At 42.3% G+C, this 20,262-nt stretch overlaps 1 protein-coding gene across 1 annotated transcript in view; it reads right to left on the minus strand.

The window, feature by feature from the left end:
• Positions 1–20,262, minus strand: part of SHQ1 (SHQ1, H/ACA ribonucleoprotein assembly factor) — a 134,856-nt gene that overhangs the window by 54,090 nt on the left and 60,504 nt on the right. Inside the window, exon 10 of the mRNA XM_062201270.1 lies at positions 8,317–8,437. Coding sequence (XP_062057254.1) covers positions 8,317–8,437 — 121 coding nt within the window. The remainder of the gene's footprint in view (positions 1–8,316; positions 8,438–20,262) is intronic.

Here is a 20,262-nt window from a genome sequence, read left to right on the forward strand (position 1 = left end):
CAACAAAAACAAAGCTAGAGGCATCACAATACCAGTTTTCAAGACATACTACAGGGCAGTTTTAATCAAAACAGCCTGGTACTGGCACAAAAACAAATGGACAGACCAATACAATAGCATAGAAACACCAGAAATCAATCCATGCATCTATAATCAACTTATCTTTGACAAAGGAGGTAAAATCAATCCCTGGAGCAACATTGGAGTCTCTTCAACAAATGGTGCTGGGAAAATTGGATCTCCACATGCAGAAGTAGGAAGCAAGACCCCTACTTTACAGTGCAGATCTCCTTACACCTTACACAAAAATCTACTCAAAATGGATCAAAAACCTAAATCTATGACCTGATACCATCAAATTATTAGAGAGCATTGGGGAAACCCTACAAGACATAGGCACAGGCAAAAAGTTTCTGGAAAAGGCTCCAGAGGCACAGGCAATAAAAACCAAAATTAACAAACAGTATTATATCAAGCTGAGAAGCTTCTGTACTGAAAAAGAAACACTCAGGAAAGTGAAGAGGCAACAGACAGAATAGGAGAGATTACTTGCAAACTAAGAACTGATAAAAGATTAGTAACCAGAATATATAAAGAGATAAAGAAACTCCACAACAACAACCTAGTTAAGAAATGGGCAAAAGACTTAAACAGATATTTTTCAAAAGATGAAATCCAAATGGCCAACAGACACATGAAAAAATGCTCAGGATCATTACCTGTCTGGGAAATGCAGATCAAAACCACAATGAGGTTTTACCTCATCCCCATCAGAGTGGCTTTATACAGAAATCAACAAACAACAAATGCTGGCAAGGATGTGAGGGAAAAAGGTACCTTAATCCATTGTTGTTGGAAATGTAAACGGGTACAGCCACTGTGCAGAAGACAGTTTGGAGATACCTCAGAAATCTGAATATAGACTTACTATATGCCCCAGCCATTCCACACCTGAGCATTTACCCAAAGGAAATGAAATCAGCATATGAAACAGTTATCTGTACCCCTATGTTTATTGCAGCTTAATTCACAATAACTAAGATATGGAATCAACCCAAATGTCCATCAAATGAGGACTGGATAAAGAAATTATGGGATTTGTATACCATGGAATACTACACAGTGGTTTAAAAAAAATAATATTGTGGCCTGGTGCTGTGGCATAGTGGGTAAAGCTGCCACCTCTCATATGGACCCTGGTTCGAGTCCTGGCTGCTCCTCCTCCAATCCAGCTCTCTGCTATGCCCTGGGAAAGCAGTAGAAGATGGCCCAACTCCTTGGGCCCCTGCACCCATGTGGGAGACCTGGAAGAAGCTCCTGGCTCCTGGCTTCCTGGCTTCGGACTGATGCAGCTCTGGCCGTTGCAGACATCTGGGGAGTGAACCAGCAGATGGAGGACCTTTCTCTCTCTCTCTGCCTCTGCTTTTCTCTCTGTAACTCTGACTTTCAAATAAATAAATCAATTTTTTTAAAAAAATGAAATCCTGTCATTACAACAAAATGTGTACAAATGGAAAATATCATACTTAGTGAAATAAGCCAGTCCCAAAAGGACAAATACCATATGTTCTCCCTGATCTGTGGTAACTAATAGAGCACCTGAAAGGTAATCTATAGAAATGAAAGAGACACTTTGAAACATGATGACTTTGAATAGTCCTTTTCTCAACTGTTGAGGAAGTTTTTTTTTTTTTTTCATCATACTATTTTTTGAACTCTTTACTTAACACAGAGTTAATCTTATGTGTATAAAGTTAATTGAAACTAGAGCTTAGGAAAAAATAGTAATGGGAAAAGGAGGGAGAAGGGAGAAGGGTGAGAGTGTGGGCTGGAGGGTGGAAAGGGTAGGAAGAATCACTATGTTCTTTTTTTTTTATTTGACAGGTAGAGTTACAGACAGTGAGAGAGAGAGACAGAGAGAAAGGTCTTCCTTCCACTGGTTCACCCCCAAAATGGCTGCTACGACTGGAGCTATGCCAATCCGAAGCCAGGAGCCAGGTGCTTCTTCCTGGTCTCCCATGTGGGTGCAGGGCCCAAGCACTTGTGCCATCCTCCACTGCATTCCTGGGCCACAGCAGAGAGCTGGACTGGAAGAGGAGAAACCGGGACTAGAACCTGGCGCACATATGGGGTGCGGGCGCCGCAGGCGGAGGATTAACCAAGTGAGCCACGGCGCCAGCCCAGAATCACTAGGTCCTTTTTTTTTTTTTTTTTTAAATTTTTGACAGGCAGAGTGGACAGTGAGAGAGAGAGACAGAAAGAAAGGTCTTCCTTTGCCGTTGGTTCACCCTCCAATGGCCGCTGCGACCGGCGCACTGCGCTGATCCAGCGCCGGCCTATCACTAGGTTCTTAAAGTTGTATTTATGACATGTATTAAGTTGTATACCTTAAATAAAAAGTTTCTGGGTAAAACAAAAAGCTAAATAACACCAAGAGTATTAGAATTAAGGATCAATTTAAGGCATACAGGTTCAGCATTTCAAAAACGTTTTTTCTTTTTCCACACAACAACTCACCTTAAAAAATTATCTTGGAGAAAAAAAAAGAGGTGATTTAATTCTTTAATGACAAGCTCAGATCTGTACTGAAGACAGCCTGGATTTTTTTTTTTTCATTAAAAAAAAAAGGTTTTTTTTTCATAAAGCAAAAACAGTACCCTACATGATCCTTTGTTATTTCAAAACACACCATCTATTAAAACCATACAGTTTGAACATCAAATTTTCTCCAGTGAAATAAAAGGACATATGTTCCTTTTATAATGAAGAGTAAATTATTTTTAAAACTATACTTAATGGATATTATAAGGGGAAATGATTTATAGAGCACTATTACAGTATGAAACAGGTTATAAAATGACATGTATAGTATTATTTCCACTGGTTTAAAAAAGCACTGGGAAATAACTAGAGGAAGTATTAAAATACTAACAACAAGTGCAGTAGATGAAGCAATGAAGTGACTTGCAAAGGTCACAAGGACAATGAGAAGCGGAGCTGAAACACATTCCAGTTCATTTTTTTTCACACCAGCTGAACTTTCAGACAGTCAGAACTATCATACCAACGATAGCAACCCACCAGGGAGGAATCAGAGAGAAGAAAATCTACACTGAAAGTAGCTAAAATTTTCAATAAAAATGAGTCAATGTTTACTAAATGGGGGGGGGGGGCAGAGGGGGAGAGAGGGAGAGCGAGAATGAGCTCCCCTAAACTGGTTCATTTCCCAAATGTCTACAATGGCTGGAACTGGGCTGGAACCAAAGCCAAGTCGCCCACATGAGTGTCAGGACCCCACTTACATGAGCCATCACTGCTGCCTCTTGGGGTCTGCATTAATAGGATCCTAAAGAGCCAGGAATCAAATCCAGGTGCTCCAATATGGGGTATGGGCTAAACACTTACTTCTAAATTCATATTTTTAAAGAAACGAAAATGTATTCCTTTACTTGGTTCTAATAGGTACTCATCAAATTCATCTAAAGCTTACTATGCTCACAAGGAGCTGTGATGGGCCCTGACAGGTCCATTCACATGGACTGACCCCAAACTTGCAGAGAGGAAGGAGATCCGCACCGAGTACTGTAGACAGTATATGAGCTCTCAACAAGTGCATGAGAAAGACAACTGACCAATTCCTTTTCCTATAGGAAGAGCTCTTTGAAGTGAAGGTTTTTTCTTTTTTTCCTTCTTCCATAACCCATGGGTCAAGACATCTGGCTGTGCAGGTGGCCTACATGGACAAATATGAAATCCAGAACCAGAAGAGCTGACACTGTCGCATACCCAACTTTTCTAAGCCATAACCTCCAGCAAATCACTTCCTCATGCTGCCACTCCAAACATCTGCAGCTGGGTACCCCACCCCTTGAAACTTGCTTTAGAGAATGGGGGCAGGAAGTACTCTTTTTCAGAAAAATAATCAGCAGAGTCTATAACTCAGAATAAGAATCCAGGAGCTTCAGTTATGATAGTTGTTGGTCTAACTTCATTAATTCAATGACTTTGCTGGGGTGAGCATATGGCAGAGTTAAGATGCCACATATTGGAGAGCCTGGGTCGAGTCCCAGCTACTCTGCCTCTGAATCACCTTTTGGCTAATCCATACTCTGGAAGGCAGCAGATGATGGTTCAAGTTGGGTCCCTTCCACTTACATGGGAGACCTCAACTAAGTTCTCGGCTCTTGTCTCAGCCTGTCCCTTCCTGTCTGTTAAAGGCATTTGGGAAGTTAATCTAGCAGATGGAAGATCTCTGTCTCTGCCTTTCAAATAAAACGAAAACAAAAAAAATAAATAAAATTTTAAAGACTGACTTTGCTACCCATATTCCAGTAAGTTTTTACCAAAGTGAATCTCTGACTGTAGAAATGGAACAACGGTCTTTGTGCTGTTCCGACTTTAGCACTTGTTTGTTACTTCAAATAAAAATTTACAGTCTCTATTACTACCATCAAAAGCATCGAGTATAGACTAAAGAAAATACAGAACCATTTAAAAATATACAAATAACGATAGATTTCACTAATAAACTATATGGATGAGGAATAAGGCAACAACCTATGAGAACCATGAACATTCACCAAAGTGTAACAGAGCCGAGAAAGGTCACAGTGGAAGTGACACTGCAGAGCTCAGTCACGCCGTGCTTGTTAAACAAAGGAAAAAACTGGGAATTTTCACAGACATTGGGTAAATGAACAAATGTTTCATTTCAAAGAAGTAGAAAAAATAGCCAGCCTAGAATTGACCTGTAGAGTGAAAATACTGCTGTCTACTTAGGGAGAGGAGAGTGATGTTCAAATTGGTAAGGTTGAAAACATTTCACAGAGTAATCTGAAGAGTTTCTGCTGGTTCCTCTCTCCCATCTCACTCCCCAGGACATTGTCCCTTTTAAAAAAATTACTATTACAACAGTTACTAAGAACCTAGGAATTCTGCTTTATTTCCCACAACTTAAAACCAAGAGAAAAAAAAATTTTAAGAAGGAAAAACGTCTGATAATCCCCACATCAACTTGAGAGCCTCTATCCTTCCACTTTAATGAAATACAATCTTTGCGCTAGTTAATAGGAATGTCAGAAACAGACAAACAGGTACTCATGGAAATGAGATCCTGGCGAAAACCTCAATACTCATTAAATCCTTTAAAGAGCAAAAACAAAACCTACACGGAAAGACTATTTCAATTTAATTTTATTATGAAAATGAAAGTAACAACAGGAAATGGCAGCAGGGTATTGGGTAAACTCAATTAGCAGGGGGATCAAATGAAGTGATGACATGCCATTATGACCTCAGGGGTTAAAGACTCAATTTTCCATCTGGTGAAATCCAGATTCCCAACACAAATGCTGACACCACCTGCTGTACGTTATTAGGCATTATTCTGAGCAGTCCCAAAGCTTTTTCCATACAACAGGTACAGCCTCAATTTTTGTTTTTCCCTATTGCATGCTGCAATATAATTGCTTCCCAGGGACAAAAATAAAAAATAAATTCTACGTAATGTCTCATTCAAAATAGGGATTAAAAGCATTCATCTACCAACCACAATAGTAAAAATATCACAATTATTATTCTTCTAAGTCACAATTAATACTACGCTGTCATTTTCTACAGCTCCTAGGAGTCATTCCAATCAAGAGCTCCCTTTACGTTCTCTATTAATAGCCTCCTGCCACAGAAATGGATAATTTGGCCATGTCTGATACAAATCTAAAGAACTCCTTCCAAAATAAGAATTCATTGTATCTTTAAATTTACTAGTTCATCTACTACAATTCCTTGATTGAAACAATGGCAAATGGGTTCTGAACATTTTTACATACCAATTTCTGGAGCCCACTTGTGAGTGTTCAGCCTCTTTGGTTCATGTTACCAAGAATTATGCTGTTAGCCTCTGAAGGCTACTATTTTTCATACTTTGAAACATGAACTCTGTAAGCTAGTGGCTAAAAAATGCCAGTTATTTGGATTAGGTTTGAATCCTATGATGTGTGCACATTCAAATGTGAACACATACATAGGCAAACAGCAGATACAGATTCATATACCCAGTTTTAGGACACCATATTAGACACTCAATGTGAAATGAAATGAATATTCACAACTGTCTCTCTTTTTAAAATTAATTGATTAATTTGAAAGGCAGAGCAATGGGCCAGGGGTTGAGGAACAGGATCTTCCATCTGCTGGTTCGCTCCCCAAATGGCCACAGCAGCCAGGGTTGGGCCAGGCCGAAGCCAGAAGCCAGAAACTCCATCCTGAGCTCCCATGTGGGTGGAAGGGGTCCAGGTACTTGGGTCATCTGCTGCTGCCTTCCAGGTGCATAAGCACGCAGCCAGATAGGAAGCAGAACAGCCAGGACTTGAACTGGCACTCCAGTAAGGGATGTTGGTGCCACAAGTTAACCTGCTGTACCATAATGCTGGCCCCATGATTGTTATAATATTTATTCTGTTTATTACTAACACTATTTTTTTCTAATAAAATAAGTTTTTGTCATCTGCACCCCCTTCTCTAAGTAAATTAACCAAACTGCTCATGTTAATCCAGTTACTTCTTTTTTTTTTTTTAAGATTTATTTTATTTATTTGAAAGACAGAGTTACAGAGAGAGGTAGAGAAAAAGAGAGAGGTCTTCCATCCACTGGTTCACTCCCCAGATGGCTGCAACAGCCGGAGCTGCGCCGATCCAAAGCCAGGAGCTTCCTCCAGGTCTCCCACGTAGGTACAGGGACCCAACGACTTGGGCCATCTTCTACTGCTTTCCCAGGCCATAGCAGAGAGTTGGCTCAGAAGAGGAGCAGCCGGGACTAGAACCAGCACCCATATGTGATGCTAGCGCCTCAGGCCAGGGCTTTAACTCAATGTGCCACAGTGCCAGTCCCTCCAGTTACTTCTTAACTGTTTGGGAGCTACCTAGGTTTTTCTCTCATTAAAATTTATACCCAGGGCCGGGGTTGTAGTGTGGCTGGTAAAGCCACGACTTGTGACACCAGCATCCCACATGGGCGCCAGTTCATGCCCTGGCTGCTCTACTTCCAATCCAGCTCCCTGCTATGGCCTAGGAAAGAAGCAGAAAATGACCCAAGTGCTTGGGCCCCTGCACCCATGTGGGAGACCCGGAAGAAGCTTCTGGTCATGGTCTTTGGACTGGGCTAGCCCTGGCTGTAGTGCCCATCAGAGGAGTGAACCACTAGATGGAGGCAATCTCTCTCTGTAACTCTGACTTCCAAATAAATAAATCAATCTTTAAATAAAATAACATTTATTCCTAAGTGAGCATGTGGCACAGTAGTTAAGCTGCCAGCTGGGATGCTGGCATCCCATTATCAGAGTGCCTGGTTCAAGTCTCGACTATTCCACTTCCAATCCAGCTTTCTACCAATGCACATCCTTGAAGGCAGCATATAATGGTTTAAGTACTTGGGTACCTGTCACCAACAGGGAGACCTGGACTGAGTAACTGGCTCCTGGCTAGGGCCCAACCCAGCCCTGGCGACTGCAGGCATTTGGGGAGTGAACTAATAGATTGAAGATCTCTCTCTGCTTTCAAACAGAATGAAAATAAATAAATAACTTTTTTTAAAAAAAAGATTTATTTTTATTTATTGGAAAGTTAGAGTTACAGAGAGAAAGAGAGAGAGATCTCCCATTCACTGGTTCACTCCCCAAATGGCCCCAACAACCCGGGTTGGGACAGGCCGACACCAGAAGCCAGGAGCTTCATTTGGGTCTCTAATATGAGTGCAGGAGTTCAAGCACTTGAACTATCTTTTGCTGCTTTCCCCAGGCACATTAGCAGGGAGCTGGATTGAAAGTAGAGCAGCAGGGACTCAAATATGAACCATACAGGGTGCTGGCTTGACCTGTTATGCCACAATGCTAGCCCCATAAATAAAAATTTTAAAAACTTATTCCCAGGGCTAGTGCTGTGGAACAACAGGTTAAAACCCTGGCTTGCAGTGCCAGCATCCCATAAGGGTATCAGTTCAAGTCTCAGCTCCACTTCCAGTCCAGCTCCCTGCTAATGAGCCTGGAAAAGCATGGCCCAAGTCCTTGGGCCCCTGCACCTACGTGGGAGACCTAGAGAAGCACCTGGCTTCAGACTGGCTCAGCTCTGACCATTTAAGCCATTTGGGAAGTGAACAAGTGGATAGAAGACCTCCCCCTCCCCGACCTGCAACTCTTTCAAATAAATAAAATGAATCTTTAAAAAAAAGTATTCCCTAGGTTATTGCATTTTCTTCCTCCTAGGTGAGTAGGTTTCCAGCAATGTGAGCACCTAAAACTTTTTAAGTGACTTAAAACTTACTTGGCTTTCTGAATCCACACACAGTAGTCTGAGATGTAGAGATCATTTAGAATGTAAGCTGGGTCATTTTCTCGAAAAATTTTGTGAATATCCAGAAGACACTTTAAAATGGCACTTTTACCTAAAAGAAGGTAAAAAAAAAAAAACATATAATGACCCATAAGAAAGAAGCATGTGATTTTTTTTAACTGTGAAATTCAGCTATTGAAAGGTAATATTTTTTTTAAAGATTTATTTATTTATTTGAAAGTCAGAATTACACAGAGAGAGGAGAGGCAGAAAGAGAGAGAGAGAGGTCTTCCATCCGCTGGTTCACTCCCCAGATGGCCGCAGCGGCTGGAGCTGTGCCGATCTGAAGACAGGAACCAGGAGCTTCTTCCGGGTCTCCCACATGGGTGCAGGGGCCCAAGGACTTGGGCCATCTTCTACTGCTTTCCCAGGCCATAGCAGAGAGCTGGATCAGAAGTGGAGCAGCCGGGTCTCGCACCAGCGCCCACATGGGATGCCAGCGCTTCAGGACAGGGCATCAACCCACTGCACCACAGTGCCGGCCCCGAAAGGTAATATGTTTAAAGCAACTCAGAGTTTTAATCATTTCTTTAAAATATTTGAAATACAAGTTTACTGAATAAAAAGATATCAATCCTATTAAGTTAAGCCCCTTATTTCTTTAAGAATTATGAATAATCTTTATACTCTACTGATACAGCTGATTAACTGCAGTTACCATTAAAATTGTGGTTACCATAAAAGTGCTATGAAACACAACTAGATGAATTAAACAATTGGCAGAGAAGTTTTTCCAAACTAAATGAATATTTAAACGCATCATAATTTTAATTAAATAATGTTCTAATTCACATTTTCAAAACAACATGGAAAATTATATTTTAATTTTTGAATGTACTTTTATGTCAACATCTTTTGTCAAAGAATTGTCTAGTTACTAACAATTTTTTTCACTATTAAAAAAAACTGAAGAAAACAGATTGATAACCAAAATAGCATAGCACTACCTCAGAAATAAGCTAACAAAATCTCTTATAAAAACACCATCAGGTCTTGAAGTCTTGTCCAGGGGCTGGCCCTGCGGCATAGATGGTTAAGACTCTACCTACAGTGCCAGCATTTCCTATGGGCATGGGTTCCAGTCCCAGCTGCTCCTCTTCTGATCCCGCTCTCTGCTGTGGCCTGGGAAAGCAGTGGAAGAAGCCCAAGTCCTTGGGCCCCTGCACCCACGTGGGAGACTCAGAGAAGCTCTTGGCTCTGGCCTGGCCATTTCTAGCTACTGTAGCCATTTGGGGGAAGATCTCTCTCTTGATCTCTTTCAAAAAAAAAGTCTTATCCAACCCAATTACTTCCCCTGGTTGTTAAATAAACCTAATTTTTTTTTTAACTTTTATTTAATGAATATAAATTTCCAGTGTACAGCTTATGGATTACAATGGCTTCCCCCCCCCCATAACTTCCTTCCCTCCCACCCGCAACCCTCCCCTCTCCCGCTCCCTCTCCCCTTCCATTTGCATCAAGATTCATTTTCAATTCTCTTTATATACAGAAGATCAATTTAGTATAAAGATTTCAACAGTTTGCACCCACATAGAAACACAAAGTGAAACATACTGTTTGAGTACTAGTTATAGCATTAAATCACAATGTACAGCACATTAAGGACAGAGATCCCACATGAGGAGCAAGTGCACAGTGGCTCCTGTTGTTGACCCAACAAATTGACACTCTAGTTTATGGCGCCAGTAACCATCCTAGGCTGTCGTCATGAGTTGCCAAGGCTATGGAAGCCTTCCAAGTTTGCCGACTCTGATCATATTTAGACAAGGTCATAAAAGACAGAGTGAGGATAGTAACCAATGATCCTAAGAGTGGCATTTACCAGGTTTGAACAATTATACAGCATTAAGTAGGGAAGAGGACCATCAGTACACACATGTTGGGAGTAGAGCCATTGGTGGTAGAGGTTATGATTACAAAGGAATGAGGCCCAAGTGCACTAGCCAGGGCCTAGAACAAAGGACAGAGTCATTATTAGAGGAGCTAAGAAAGGTGCTGTCTAAGCTACAATGAAGTTTTCTGATTGAGAGGCAAATAGAACCTGATAGAAGGGGCTTGATAATAATCTGGTGGGCTTCAGGCCTTGTAAATTCAGAGGCCCAGACCTATCTATCTCTTCACATGGGGTATATCCTAAGGGAGGTGTGAACCTCCTAGGGGAAGGCACTCTGTTGACTTTCATTACTTGGCTGGCCTGGGAGGAGAGCTGGCCAGGTAAAGGCAGGGGGCATCTCTAACAAGAAATTTACAGTTCTGCCTGCAATGTTGCTGACCCTACTTGACCATCCCCTCAGCTGCAGTGGTCACTTTGGAAGTTGGGCTGAGTGAAGGGCTTTTCAGCTTAGAGCCAATAAGATCTGTGGCTCTGACCTGGGCATCCTTCGACTCCAGGGCAGGTCCATTTCCAGTGATCCAACTCTTGGCAGAGCTGCCAGGGCTCTTCACAAGCTGACTTCTGCTGAAGCCCAGGCTTACCACATTGAAAGCCACTGCAGTGGACTGGCCTGTTGGGTCTCCTTGAGGGCAGATCACTGTACAGATCAGCCATTAATAGGCCTGCCACCCATTGCTTCTGATGCCGAGCTTTCTTTTCCTCCTGGTTTGTGTTAAAGCAGACCAGAGGATGCAAGTCAAGGGAGTGCCCGTTTCCCATCTCTAATCTTCGGTGGCCTGAACTACAAGTCTATAGTCACAGGCATGTTCTGTAGTAGTTTTTCTAAGGTAGACAATGCCCATGAGGAAAATTATATTCTCACTTTAAAACTTTCTTTCCCTTTGGTCTGAAAGGGAGGTTTTTTTCTACTTACTGTATACTTCGCTGATGGCAAAGTGAATCTAGCTATGAGATTATTATTTGAGTTCTTATTTTGGCTATGCTATTGCAGAAAAATGTTAGCCATCTCTTTTATAAGGTCTAAAGATTAAATTGTGCATCCTACAGATTCCTTCATAATAGAGTTAGTTTCCTACCTTGAAGAGAATAGAGAAATGAAAGAACAAGTTGGGCTTAGAATAGAGAAATGAGGGAGCAAGTCCTAGATCGCTTGCTGACAATTTAAAATTATCAACTCATCAACCAACAAGAGGCACTTGCTTACTTCACAGTATTTTTGAAAGCACCTGTAGGATTTTACAAGTATTTAACCCTTTAAGCCTCTGGGGCTTTCTCATTAAGATAACTATCATGTCTCCAAAATATCTGGTTGAAATAAGATTTCTTAAAATCATGACATAACATAGACCAAATTTGATCATTGTTACAAGGTGATTATTCAAATTTTTGAAAAAAGCACATATTTAAATAACCCATAGCTCTTAATAAAAATTCAGCTGTTTTTGAACAATTAGAATTTAACAGACATCAAGAGAACATAATAGATTACTTTAACACATTGCTTTAACAGAGCATCAGAGTTTAATTCTATGTCAAAGAGAAATTGAGCTTCCTGTGATCTTTTGCTGTGAGGTTTCCTTCCTTTACCTTCTTTCATACTGGTGACCATGTTTCTGTGTTTCTGTGTGTAACACATCTTTAAGCATCTTTTGCAGGGCAGGATGAGTGGCAACAAATTCTTTCAGTTTCTGTTTGCTATGAAAAGTCTTAATTTCACCTTCATTCACAAATGAGAGCTTTGCAGGATATAGTATTCTGGGCTGGCAGTTTTTCTCTCTTAGTACCTGGGCTATGTCTCGCCATTCCCTTCTAGCTTGTAGGGTTTCTGATGAGAAGTCTGCTGTGAGTCTAATTGGAGATCCTCTAAGAGTGATCTGACGTTTCTCTCTTGCACCTTTTAGGATCTTTTCTTTCTGTTTCACTGTGGTGAGTTTGATTACAACATGTCGTGGTGAGGATCTCTTTTGGTCATGTTTATTAGGGGTTCTATAAGCTTCCTGTACTAAGATGCCTCTGTCCTTCTCCAAACCTGGGAAATTTTCTGCTAGTATCTCACTGAAAATGCCTTCTAATCCTTTCTCCCTCTCCATGCCTTCAGGAACTCCTAGAACCCGAATGTTGGGTTTTTTAATAGTATCCTGTAGATTCCCGACAATATTTTTTAGATTTCTAATTTCTTCTTCTTTTCTTTGGTTTGCCTGTTTCCTTTCCTGTTCTCTGTCTTCTAAGTCTGATATTCTCTCTTCTGCTTCGCCCATTCTGTTTTTAAGGCTCTCTAATGTGTTTGTCATTTGATCTATTGAACTCTTCATTTCATTATGATTTCTAGTCACTATCAGAGTTTCTTGTTCCACTAGTTGTTTCATTTCATTTTGATTCCTCCTTAATATTTCACTTTCACGAGAGAGATTTTCTATCTTGTCCATGAAGGATTTCTGTAGTTCAAGAATTTGTTTTTGAGAACTTCTTAATGTTCTTATCAATTTTTTGAGATCCGCTTCTTGCATTTCTTCGATCTCATCATCTTCATAGTCTTGAATTGGGGTGTCTTTTTCATTTGGGGGTGTCATAGTGTCTTCCTTGTTCTTGTTAGCTTGGTTTTTGCGTTTGTTGTTTGGCATGTTGGAGATATTTGGTTTCTTCACTGTGGTGTTTTTTCTTGTTACACTATGGCTCTAGATTAAGTGGACTGTCTGCTTTCAGTGGAGCCTTAGAGGCTTGAGATGAGTGTGGACTGAGAGCTGTGTTTGGTTCCTCAGGGTTGAGGGTGTGTCAAGGATGACACTCCCAGGTTAGGTGTGGTAAATCTCTCTTTTTTTGATTTAAAAGGGAAGTAATTCCGCACAGCTGAACGTAATTGGAGGTAGTTAGCAGGCAAATGATATACCCACAGGAGCCAGAGATCGGAAGCTCTTTCCCAAGGACCACACAGGGAATCTCTGCTGCCCTCAGTGTGGGCTCCAATTCTCCTGCAGTCTCCCACTGGGTTGTCAAGTTAGATGCTAATCTCCTGTTATTTCACCCCTCCCCCCAGAGTCAGGTTTTTCTGCTAGGCTCAGGGCTGGTGCAGACCTGAGGTCGCCCTGCTTATGACGTATGTCCAAAATGGCGCCTGCTCTGTCTTGCTCGCCTTTGAGAGGTGAGCGGAGAGAGAGAAACTTGTGTCCGTATCAGTCACTTTTTTTATTTTTTTCTCTCTCTTCTAGTTAGCCTGGTGAACTTTTCCCCACGGAGTTTCAAGCCTCGTTCCCTCTAGCCTCCTCTTTCCGCTTGCCCGCTAGTATCTCGGGCTATGGAGGTTCGGCTCACCTCGCGTTCCAGCGCTGGTGCGTTGAGCCTGCCGCTGGTGTCCCGAACTTGGGCTCCCACGCTCTCCACGCAGGTCCACTGTGAATCACTAGTTCCGGAAGAGTTTCCTCTGCTGTTTCTTCCCCTACTCTTCCTTGACCCTGCAGTATCTCCACTTATATTAAACTTTCTCTCCCCCCGGACTAAGTGTGCTTCCTGCCTATTCCGCCATCTTGCTGCTTCTCCACTAAACCTAATTTTTTTTAAAAGAGTTATTCGGCCGGTGCCGTGGCTCACTAGGCTAATCCTCCGCCTGCGGCGTGGGCACCCCGGGTTCTAGTCCCGGTCAGGGTGCCGGATTCTGTCCCAGTTGCTCCTCTTCCAGCCCAGCTCTCTGCTGTGGCCCGGGAAGGCAGTGGAGGATGGCCCAGGTCCTTGGGCCCTGCATCCGCATGGGAGACCAGGAGGAAGCACCTGGCTCCTGGCTTTGGATCGGCGCAGTGCAACTGCCGGCATAGAGGCCATGGGGGCGGGGGGGGGGGTTGAACCATCGGAAAAAGGAAGACTTTTCTCTGCATCTCTCCCTCTGTCTAACTCTGCCTGTCAAAAAAAAAAATAAAATAAAATGAAGATTTATTCATTTATTTGAAAGGCAGAGAGAGAGACAGACAGACAGAGACAGAGAGAAATCTTCCATCTACTGCTTCACTCCCCAGATGGCTGCAACAGATAGAGCTGGGAGCCAGGATCTTCCTCCATGTCTCCTACACAAATGCAGGGGCCTAGGACTTGGGCATCTTCCACTGCCTTCCCAGGAACATCAGTAGAAAGCTGGATCAGAAGTGAAGCATCCAGGACTTGAACTGGCGCCCACGTGGGATACTGGCGTCACAGGCAACTGCTTAACCTACTACAACATGACGCCAGATTAAATGAACCTAAGTTTAATCCAACCAAAGTCACTAAAAGAAATCTTTTACAACTCAATAATTTCCTAGATTTTCTAAATCCATGACATTCTCTGAAATGTATTCACTATGAGAAAAACTACAACATCTAGAGTAACACCACTTTCTTTGATCTGTGAAATATCAGCACTTTCAGGCTTCCAGTTTTCAATCTTCTCTGTACAGTTCTAAAACACAAAAATACTATTCTGTATGCTGATTTCATGAAGATGCTCGTTGTATCTCAGTGACATTTCCCATTTACCTGTTAGATCATAAAATAATCACCAGCTAGAGAAGACTATCTTAGTGTCTCCAAACTGTTGCCACTGACATTCAGCATAAAGAACACTAGAAAACAAGGTCCAGAAGAGCAGGGACTTCAAATTTATTTCGTAGTTATCTCCAATACCTAAGAGAACTTGGCAGCAAGAGGTTTTTGATTTAAGCATTTTAAGAATCAGTGAATGACACAGCAACTGCCCACTTTAAATCCATGTGATTTTTTTTTTTTTATTCCAGTCTCACACACCAAATCCTGATGATTTTCCTTGGAAATCCTCCTTATATCTGCCTTTTCCCCAACACTGCCTGCACAACTATCCACACTTATATCCTCAGCATCTGATGCCCATATATTTTCACAACCTTTTCCCCATCTTTCAGATTCCAGACTCTCACCCTTTTAACACACGTGTGTGTGTGTGTGTGTGTGTGATATGCATACACCTTCACGGCTCTCTACCGGACCTGTTTCCAAGCCTTTGCTCACTGCTTCTCCTTTCCCTCCTCACTTGACTTAGTTTGCTGGCAAGGTCTAGCTCAAGTGTCTGTCCCTCCAGGAAGCCCAGGGCTGACCTCCGTGGTACTCAGGGCTTTCACTCCACACTGCAAAGGAAAGAAGGGGAAGGCAGCGGGGCTGATTCTTCCCAGACCTCCCCCACCCCCTTCGCAGGAGCAGAGGCTCCAGGATGCAGGATGCTTGCAGTGCCACTGAGTGGAGGGACAGGATCTAATTCTCATTTACTGGCTTAGGAAAGCCACTGTGCCATGCTGCCTACATGTTCTTTGCCCATTCAGTCTATACCACAACTTTCTCATTATTCAAGAGCTAAGTAGGTAACCAGTACTTGAAAACAGAGGTCATGTCTTTTTGAGGAAAAATGTTAACTCTTTACTTGGCTTCCTCACGTGCAGATGGGAAGAATGCCAATGAAAGCCTCCACTGCTGGCCTGGTTAAGAGAATTAAGTAATACTTAGAAGGCTTAAAAGTATAAGATATCAAGTTCATTTGGGTAAGCTAAGGCCAGAGCTAGGACTCATTAAAGTGGCCCTGGTTAACTACGTCAAAGCTTAGTGTGGATTCCTCAAACCCCACCCCAGGCCCACTTTACAAAGTAGATAGTATTGAAGGCCAAGTCTGATGAAAGCAGGAGGAAATATAATCAAAATCCACACGCGCATGTTATCCAAGAATCACTAACCTGTAAGAATGTTCTGAACAGTTTTGATCGCACAGAGAAGCTAAGTGTCACAATGAACGCCTGTCATTGGATTCTCTCTCTCTGGGGTGAGAGAGGTATAAAACAGAAGGAGTTAATTTAGTTTTATAACTACTAATTTAAAGTTTTAGAAGTCAATTCTAGATCACCAGAAAAACAAACTACTGGCTTGTAACCTGAATAAGCCTCTCCACAGTGTGGCACACCCAGAACGCTGGCTCTCAAGATCCTGGACTGTGCTGACAGAAGCAGGTAAACACAAAATGCAAGATTTGGAGAAAATCACTTGGCTGGAGCAGATGGTTCATTAGGGAAATAGAAAGAGTAAGCAGGTGACTTCGGTAGAAGTCAAACTATATCCAGGAGGGTAATATAACTGCAGCTGGATGGGACCGAGTGAGAAGACCTAAATTCCAGAGTGGGTAGTGGAAATAAAAGCCCCTACTCCAAAGACTTTTAGAAGATGCCATGGTAGCAAGGTGATACAGTTAATCAGATCCACAGCAGCCCCTCCCTAAGCAATTATACAGCTGCATTTAGTGCACATGCCTAAAGTAAGGCTGCACTCTTGCTTAGGGCCACAGGTAAATCTTCAACTTATCACAAAAGAAGAATAATAAAAGGATAAGAGTTAAAATAAATGCCTAAGTAAGAAGAAATGTCAAACAACAAAAAATAAGAAGTGCCATAAACCAAACAACTGGGGCAAGCACTGTGGTGCAGTGGGTTACTACCACTTGGGACACCTGTATCCCACGTCAGAGTGCCTGGTTTGAGTCCTGGCTACTCGGCACTTCTGATCCAGATTCTGCTAGAGCATCCAGGAGGCAACAGAGGATAGCCTTAGTACTTGGGCTCCTGCCACCCATGTACAAGACCCAGATAGGGTTCCTGGCTCCTGCCTGGCCTGGCTCTGGCTGCTGAGGGAATTTGACTAGTGAGACAGCAGATGGAAAATATGTCCCCCCCCCCCCGCTGCCCCATCATTCTGCCTTTCAAATCAATCAATCAATCAATCAATCAATCTTTACAAATAAATAGGGACCAGTGCTGTGGTGCAGTGAGTTAAGCTGCCACTCGCAATGTCAGCATCTCATATCAGAGTGCCAGTTCAAGTCCTGACTAATCCACTTCCAATTCAACTTCCTTCTAGTGCACCTGAGAAGGCAGTGGAAGATAGCCCAAGTATTTGGGGCCCTACCATCCAAGCAGGAGACCCAGATGGAGTTCCGGGCTCCTGACTTTGTCCGGGTCTAGCCCTAGCTGCTGTGGTTGTTGGGTCATTAGCGTAGTTAAAGCACAGGATGGAAGAGCTCTCTTTCAGTCTCTCTCTCCCTCTCTCTGTCACTCTGTTTTTCAAATAAGTAAATAAATAAATTTTACAAAAAATAGACATAATTAACTATAAAGCCAATGCCTAAAATACTGACACACAAATGTCACATATTTTAATTCATACTGAAAATCATATTTTTAAACTGAGAAACAATATTTAGATCATGTAAGTTTAAAAGATCACACATCAAGCTGTTTTCAAAGAGGAAGTTACAGACTCTTTTCAAAAGTCATGTTTTAGATACAGACAAGACTCAAAGTGTTTTCAGTGCCTGCATGTGGCAAACAGGGCAAAAGACAACCAAGCACTGGCAGTCGATGATCTAGAACACTAAGTACATTAAGCCATTCTCCTCCAACAGTATGTTCTGTTACCCCGAGGCCATACTTCTCTCTCCCGTTCCAACTAAGTTGCCGTAGATGATTCTGGCATCATATCCAGGAAGCCCATGAAGCATGTGGCTGTTGCTTTGTTTGTTCAATTCATTTCTGAACTGACTGCTCCATCAGGTCCGCAATCACTTATCCAGCAGCTATCAGTAAAGGAAGAAACTGGCCTTTGTCCAGCCTGTCACAGGGCCAGCAGCCAGGAGCTGATGGGGACTCAAAGAACCTGGTTCCTGTGGGGCTTCATCCACTCCTGGGCTTGTCACACATCACACGTGCATTAAAAACCCTGCTAAGGTCTCAACTCAAGAGAATTACGTGTGTTCAAAGGCACAGAAGAAAGTGACCATTTCCAGGCAGTTCACTGTCCAAAGCAGAAGAAGGCCCTTTGCACAGTAACCACGGTAACTACTTCCACTGCAGGAAAGCACTCACACTCTCTTCAGGTGCTAAATACCCTCAAACTCAGGGATTCCCAAGGACAGGCTGGGTTGGATAAGGCAATCGTACCCAGTGGACAGGCTCTGGGACCAAGATCTCTTGCTCACTCAGGAAGGCAGGTGAACACTAGTATCCTGCTATTATCAATGACAAGTGACATGAATGCTTTCCTTCAGGGAAGTGGCTGACTGATGACAACACAGAGAAACATAATGACAACATAAAGAAAATCTGGCTGACAGTAACAAACAGGTGGGCAGTGAACAGGATTCAACACAGTCTCGAGTTTTCCCTTAAACAGATGTTTCTCCAGTTTTCCTTTCAAGGGCAAGTAAACTAAGAACAGTGAGCTTTCCCATCTGGACAGATGTGGTATCTAAGGTTAATACATCTCGAAACAGAAACAAGACTGAGCTGTTCTGAGTTCAACCCAATCAGTCGTCTGAAGTCCTCCTATTAGCAGCCCTGGTGTGGCGATAATTGCTCACTGACAGACCAGTTCATGGTTGGAAGCACCTAAAAATGGCTCCCCGTCTCTAGGATATGACCAGAGTAGTGGAAAGTTTAGCTGGCGAGAAGCCAGGTTAGGAAAAATCTAAGTTGCTAACTCTACACAGGAGAAGCTATTTTTTTTTTTAACTGTTGGTACATTACAGCGCTAGGTGGCTGTAGTTTTCTGGGTAGTGAGTTCTGCCCTACAGCGTTTGCAGCTACATAAGACAAGAAGCTTCCCCTCCACAACCTCCCAAAAAAAGAAAGGAAAAAGAGGCAGTTATTTAAAATCCCTCAAGGAAAGTACTATTCGGCCTTTTTTTTTAAAAAAGACTTTTTTTTTTTTTGAAAGGCAGTTACAGAGAGGCAGAGGCAGAGACAGCGAGAGATATCTTCCATCTGCTGGTTCACTCCCCAAACGGCTGCAACAGCCAGAGTTGGGCTGATCTGAGGCCAGGAGCCAGGAGTTTCTTCTGGGTCTCCCACATGAGTGCAGGGGCCCAAGCACCTAGACCATCTTCTGCTGACCTCCCAGGCACATCAGCAGGGAGCTAGATCAGAAGTGGAGCAGTCAGGACTTGAACTGACACCCGTATGGGATAATGGCACTGCAGGTGGTGGCTTTACCCACTACACTACAGCTGCCAGCCCCAGTCTTTTTATATTTATTCATTTTTTTTACCATTACTTAAATCCATTCTACTGTAATCTGTGTCGCATTATCACTCCTGCTACATTTATTTACTTATTTACCTATTTTACATTCTTGTTTACTTATTTTCATTTATTTGAAAGAGAGAGAGAGAAATCTTTTATCTACTGGTTCATTCCCCAGATGCTCACAATAGCTTTGGCTGGGCCAGGCCAAAGTCAGAAGCTCTGAACTTGATCCGGGTGTTCCATACGTGTTGTAGGGACGGAAGTACTTGGGCCATTACCTGCTGCCTCCAAGGATGCACATTATCAGAAAGCTGGAATCAAAACCAGGGCTGGACACAAACCCAGACACTCTGACCTGAGATGCAGGCATCTTAAGCAGTGTCTTCACTGCTGTGCCAAATACCCTGTCCCACTGCTTGGTCTTTATATATAAAATTATCATAAAGTAAGCATCAACATTATTATAATCTTGAAATAAAAATTTAATAGACACCTGGCTACAAAGGTGAGATTTTGTTGAGATCATATTATCAAAAGGTCTATCCTGTGAATTATTTTAAGCCTCATGTGCACAGGTCATTTGACCATAAAAAGGGATACAACAGAAAAATTGTGTCAAATTAATCAAAATTAAGAAAATCAAAGTGGATGATTTTACTTCAATACCAGGCCCTGTTAGGAAGAACAAAGCCCTAACAACACAAACAGATACATTAAATTTAGCATTAAGGAAGCTGCTCAGTCCGGGCAATTGTTTTATCCTCAAATTCCTCAGATGCCATTTATGCTCTTGTGTTTCTGAGCTGTAATAGGAAACACACACTTGAAGCATGCACTACTATTCTAAGTAAAAACTTACATCCCTTTACCAATTTTTAAAGTATCTCTTCTTAAATTTCAAGTATTATCCATGCAGTCACAGCAAAATTA

The sequence above is a fragment of the Lepus europaeus genome, chromosome 9 (genome assembly GCF_033115175.1).
Source record: "Lepus europaeus isolate LE1 chromosome 9, mLepTim1.pri, whole genome shotgun sequence".
Classification (NCBI taxonomy): domain Eukaryota; kingdom Metazoa; phylum Chordata; class Mammalia; order Lagomorpha; family Leporidae; genus Lepus; species Lepus europaeus.